Below are 6,389 nucleotides of genomic sequence, written 5' to 3' on the forward strand. Positions count from 1 at the left end.
TTAACATAAAATATTATACTTGACATTGATGACATACAAACTATACATTATAAATTATAGGAAAGTGGGTTGGCAGACACGACAGTGCATGTCAATATGCTAGTGTATATAAATAACAAATAAAATTTTAACAAGTCATTAAATATTTAATTATAATTAAATTTTAGTCTTAAATAATAATACTAAAAATTATAATTATATTTGTGCTAAATATAATATATTGTATAAATTTTATACAATATTTTCTCTCAAACTAGTTGAGATAAAAATAAAAAAGTTGATTTTTATTTTATAAAAAATTGGATAGTTATAAAAATAAAAAATGGTGAAGCGAGAAGCCTTATAACTTAGTTAAAACTTTTAAGCAGTGTATCCTATCCTGTGATTCTGGAATGTGGATCATATGGCCTTGGTTTGAATTTATTGATGACAGACAATTCCATTGAACCAAAGACAACCTAAGTTCTTCTCCATGATTCCTCTCACAACTAATCAACATTCCTTCTTTCTCTCCATTTCCAAACCCACTCCTTTATCTTTCCACCCTCACTTTCTTCAACTCAAATCCCCATTTTCTTTCTTCTCCCTTTCTTCACCCACCGACTCTAATCTTGTAAGGGTTTCAAATTTTGAAGTATCAGTTTTCAACAGTGACCATGAAGAAGAAAAGGATAAGGGAGTCTCAATAGAGCTTCATGACTTATCACCAAATGGTCCAGTGTACCAGAAAACACTGCAACTGGTTGAGTGCTCCATGTTTGCTGCACTCACTGGCTTGGTCTACTTCTTGAGCAATTCTCTTGCTATTGAGGTCTGTTCATCTCTAATCAAAATTGGGTCTTTCTTTGTACATAGCTTTTGTTAAGATAGTACATTAATGGGTTTTTTTATTGGCTTGAGAATTGGTTTGTTGTAACTAAAATTGACTCTTCTTTGTTTGTATACAATGTTTGGTTAAGAAAGCAGGATAATGTTTTTTAAATAAATAAAATTGGTTAGTGCTAAGGTTCTAAATTGTGAATGTGGTTAAGTTGCCTTTAAAGAAATTGTATATAATTGTGTAAGAATGTGGCCACTGTGCTGCAATTACAGCCGCGAAAATGTAAATATTGCAGTTGCAATTGCGATTGCGTGCTGGAATTTAGAACTTTGGGACACTTCTAACAAAATTGAGTTTGGTTACCTTTTGTTCTTCTATTCTCTACTTATGCTGATATTTAATAGTTTTATCTTTCTGATTGCAGAATTACTTTAGTTGTTTCTTCTCATTGCCAATAGTAATCTCCTCAATGAGATGGGGTGTTGATGCTGGAAGGAAAACTCTGGTTAGACTTGGTAGAATGCAATAGAGAATTCTTGAAGAATTATTGCATTATCAGATTTTTAATATTGTATTTATGTTCTTGGTGCAGGTGGCAACAACTATACTTTTATTTGTCTTGTCTGGTCCAGTAAAAGCTCTAACCTATCTGGTAAGCTTGCTTTTAATTTCTATCAACAGCTGAAGGCTTTAAATTGTGGTTCTCAACTGTAATTGTGGCCACATTATTACAGTTGTGTTTACCACAGTTATAAACTGCAACCGTAAATCCGTAATCACAACCGTATTTTAAAACCATGAATTTTATCCACTTTTCATGCCTTTAATTTGTCAACCTCCTATGCCAGGCAGTAGAACTGACTTTTTGTTTTGCTTGCTCTTGCCTATTATCTGTTGATTATAATATATTTCCATCTGGATAATTTTGTTTATGGTAGACCAAACGTTTATTTTTACGAGGTGTGACTATTATTATATTGTAGGAGCTGAGAGGACAAAGAAGGCTTTTCATTTTGTTGGTCAATGTATTTCTTGTCAAATAAACATTCTTTTCAACATGATGTTAACTTTTTGTTAAACGTAGTTTTAGTAATAATAATAATATTACTGATGAGTATTCAGGGATGAACATTTCACCCTGGTTATTTGTTCACCTTTTAGATACGGTAATAGCCATTAGCCAATGAGAGACTTTAGCCTCAACCAAAATGACTCGTCAATTTTGCTGCATGTGAGCTGAAAAGCTGCCCTTGACCATTTTTATAAGAACTGCTGATATGATTGTTGAGAAATTTAGTCTTGTTGGAACTAAGGCTGGTCTTCCTTCATTTTCCCTTTTCACAAATGTTTTGTGCTGGGTTATTATAGTTTGCATACTGTAGTAGAACTGCCATTTTTCTGAATATTTCTTTCATGCAGCTTAAGCATGGTATAGTCGGTTACACAATGGGCACTTTGTGGAGGTATGTCATGCAGAATACTTTTGTGCATTAGAATTTATGTTAATGGCAAATGTTGTGATGAAATTCCTTGAATTGAGATTATTGTCGTAGTTGTATAATAAAATTGATTAGTAATAATGAAATTTAATTTTTTAATTAATTGAACTAAGGCTGATTATTTCTCACTTTTGCATGAAAATGGCATAAGTAGCAGGTGGGCGAGCAATATATTTGTTTTCAGATGTTGTGTTGCTTAAATATGGATGATATTTGATATCTGATGTACCCTTGCTAAAATAAGGTGAAAGCTGATAATCAGGCCGGATTATAGAAGTGAAATAGACAGCTGAGTTAGTTATCCTCTTCTGTGACTGATACAAGATTGATCCAAGTGTTAGTAGGGTTGGACTACTCAGACTAAGATAACTAAACTAGGATAGCACAGAACAGATAATCCGAACAATTCAAGAGTGCCTTGTCTCTTCCTCCCAAACCTTCTCTCACAGTTTCTTCCTTCGTCCTGCATTTCCCACCTCTCTTCCCTATATATTCCTGTTATTCAACCAAATTCCTTTCCATCCAATTTGCAAACACTTCCTTCCTTCTAATTTGTAGCTAGTTATCTGACATCACATTGCATCCTGTTCTGCCTGAGATCCTCTGCATCCTCTAAATCTCTTGCTGATATAAACCTGTTTGGGCATCTATTACTAGACTGTGAGGTGTTCTCTTAGAATGATGACAATGTGAACCATTCTTTTTCTAGTTATTGAAATAAGCTAAACAATGCAATAACTTCGTTTTGGTTCTTGTCAGGTCTGGAGCGAGTTGGAACCTTTCAATTTTCCTCTGCACAATTGTAATGATTGTTACTTTTTCCTCAAAGATCATATACCTTTTTAAGTGATTTTCTTACTGTTTTTTTCGCAAGTTCTATAATGAAATCATATTTGCAGGTACGGGCACTGGGTGCTGTTGGGTTTGTCCTCATTTCGTCTTTCTTGATAAGGGAAAATATACTAGCTTTGGTAATCAATTCTGCAACTCCTAATTTTTTATCATATTTTACCACAAAACTACTCACATGTTTTTTGTCCCCCTCTTGTTTTCGTGGGGAATATGGCTTGTAGATCACCATTAACATTCACGCTTCGCTTACATTTGTTCTCACTGCTTCTGGTGTTACTTCTATTCCTTCTATGAACCTGATATATACCCTATTTGGCATTTTGGTATGTTAAGTTACTCAGGTGTGCAATTGTAGCTTTCCTTACTTTTTCCTCTAACATAAACTCTAACATGTTTTTTTCCGCTCTTTCAAGGTTTTGCTCAATAGTGGATGTTTCATGTTCTTGCTACACTTGCTGTATTCTGTTTTCCTCACTAGAATGGGGATGAAGTCTTCACTGAGATTGCCAAGATGGCTGGAGAGGAACATCTGATATCATATGTATTCAATGTGTCACAAAATTTTCATTTGGAATTTATTATTCACTCTCTCTTTTGGGGTTTAAGAAGGGATAGTTGGCTGAGGTTGTATATCTTTTACAATGGTATAGTAACTCAATAGGTCACATAGCATAAAACATGAATGTAACATCAGAAATTAATGAGTGTTATTTTTTTATACTTGTTAGGCTTAAGCTCTTCCTCTTGCTGTTTAAGCAAACTATATAAAGTGAGTTGCCCGAGTCTGTTATAAATATACTTATGTCTAGTTCTAATTGATAAAAGAGGTGCAACACACATATATTTCAAACTAAAGTGTAACAATTTGTTAATTCATACAGTAAAATATTGAGATTATATGATATACATCTCACATGCTTTTTCCTTTGATAATATAACATAAGGGTTGTTAAAATTGTAGAGCAAAGGATAATCTTCTTCAAGGAAATTGAAAAAGTTAACAAAAAGAGTGAAAATAAAATAACAAATAATAATGATGATACTTTCAATTCATTATTTTACAAATATAGATTATGTATGTGTACTAATACACCCAATTTACATATAATCATAAGCTATTATTTTTCACCTTTCACCACCCACTACAATGTGGGGTGCGTGATTACTCTCTATACAACAAAGAATGAGACAGTAATTAGTTGCACAGGAAGTAGTAATTTTAAACCTAGAATATAGCCAAGTGTTATAAATGGTTTGGCTTCTGCTTCGGTAAGTTGTTTTGTATACTTGTAGCGTTCCCTTGGGTCTACACCAGGTCCCTTATTCTTATACTTTCCAAAAAATAGTTCACTGTAATAAATGTCATATAATGTTCATGTTATTCTCCTATAAGGTACGACATGTTACTTATCTGTACACATTCACTTATTATTCATGAACATGGATGTTAAGTATTCAAAAGCTATAAAATGTGTTGTTGTAAGTATATTTGAGATGAGAGATAAAGTGTTAGTTGTCATATTCAGGATGATTGTTGTTATTCGATACGGTGTCATTCACAACACTGCCTATATTGCAATAAGCATAGACTACTATATCTTTGGACATCTATGTTCTTCCCAAAAGAGTGTTGGTTCTAGTTTTATGTTCAAATGAGAACCCAATATCTTATGTCTTATTATCTCTTTCCTATGTTGTTATTATTGATATCCCTGAATCGTCTAGCACTCTTAACTTAGTGTTCTGTATCACAAAATCAAAGCTCAAAACTTACAACAATTATATTCTTCTTTTAGTAAAAATACAATAATCAATCCTAACTTCATTAGGTAGGGCCAACTATATGGATCAAAAGATATCATAATGTTGTAAATCATTCATAATCATCTCATGTATAATTTTTAATGGGCTTCTCTTTATCCAGAAGTTAGATTAATCTCAACTTCATCTACTAAACTAGACACCATTATCTTATTTTAGTATATCAAAAATTAGTTCAAACACTGTTCATTTCAGAACATACAAATTTATTATAGTTAGGACAATTATATTTACTTGCCTTTCTATTTCCAAAAACAAAATTAATGGTGCATTGAATCAAGCAAACTTTGTAAATATATCATTCTCCATCACACACAATGTGTTCTGGAATCTCAATAATGTAATTTTATAGAAGGTTGCTTTTCGGCCAATGATATAATATTAACCTCTATTTATACTTGTACTAAATTCCTAATTAAATAAGAAAACAAATCATAAAAGATAAAATAAAATAATTTCAATCATAAGAGATCTTCTAAGATACTCTAACAAATCTAAGATATACTAATAATATTTTCTCGATATTCAACTATTTTCTAGATATTTTTAATAATATAATTTAACATATTCTAATATACTTTCATTAATTTTAATACTATCATTTTCCAATTTTATATTACATTTTATTAGGTCCAATTTCCCTTGTTAAGTCTGAGTGCATTTCCTTTATAGTTATGTATTTATTTATCTTACTGGGCATTTATTTGGGATCTTGGTGAAATAGCATAACTGTTAAGCTAGATTTGTTGGACAACAGATTTATTTTGTTTTTTCATAATTATGCCTATCCTCTGCGATTTAATTTTGTCAAAGAATAAAGGGTTGTATGAAAATAAAACCTTTTTTCCTTTTTAATTAATAAAGTAAATAATAAAATTGCAAATGTAGCAATATATTTTTTAATCATTCATTCCTTTAAATTGAGTTTTGTAACATAGCCTCACAGGCTTAAGGTAATAATATAATAAATAAAAATGTCTTTTGGTTAAGATATGATGTAGACATTAGTTTTAGTTACTTCATTCATTTTGTTAAAGTGGATAAAATTTACTCATTTTAGAATATCTCTTTGAGATGAGATATCGTGCAGTTATTAGTTTTCGGCAATGTTGCAAAACTCAAGCCGAACTCAAACCGAAAGAGGTAGGTTTAACCGGTTTAAACGGTTAAACTGTCCAGTCGAACCAGACGATTTCATATATAATTAATAATTATATATAATTATATTGAAATAACATCTCTTAATATTTTTTGGACCGGAGTAAAACAAAATAATTAGAGTAGTGTTCCAATTTTTTTAATTTTAAGTAAACCATCTGGTTTACTTCCCGGTTATTACAGTTTAACCGGGTTTAGCACGGTCAGACCAGAATTTTACAAGTTCAAAGCGACTCAAC

General features: G+C 31.6%; 1 protein-coding gene across 1 annotated transcript; it reads left to right on the forward strand.

Annotated features, from left to right (window-relative positions):
• Positions 352-3,894, forward strand: LOC109361386. The gene is made up of 8 exons (XM_019606886.1): positions 352-811; positions 1,245-1,325; positions 1,413-1,472; positions 2,240-2,283; positions 3,079-3,121; positions 3,219-3,290; positions 3,393-3,494; positions 3,585-3,894. Exons 1-8 carry the CDS (start codon positions 473-475, stop codon positions 3,702-3,704), a joined length of 861 nt encoding a protein of 286 aa, XP_019462431.1. The 5' UTR covers positions 352-472; the 3' UTR covers positions 3,705-3,894.

Source organism: Lupinus angustifolius, chromosome LG11, assembly GCF_001865875.1.
Source record: "Lupinus angustifolius cultivar Tanjil chromosome LG11, LupAngTanjil_v1.0, whole genome shotgun sequence".
NCBI classification, from domain to species: Eukaryota; Viridiplantae; Streptophyta; class Magnoliopsida; order Fabales; family Fabaceae; genus Lupinus; species Lupinus angustifolius.

Bases quoted from the DNA above. Each gene is read 5' to 3' on its own strand.
- LOC109361386 (XM_019606886.1), top strand. From the start codon at position 473: ATGATTCCTCTCACAACTAATCAACATTCCTTCTTTCTCTCCATTTCC. The intron at 812-1,244 runs GTCTGTTCATCT...TTCTGATTGCAG, and splicing joins GCAATTCTCTTGCTATTGAG to AATTACTTTAGTTGTTTCTT. The intron at 3,291-3,392 runs GTAATCAATTCT...TATGGCTTGTAG, and splicing joins GGGAAAATATACTAGCTTTG to ATCACCATTAACATTCACGC.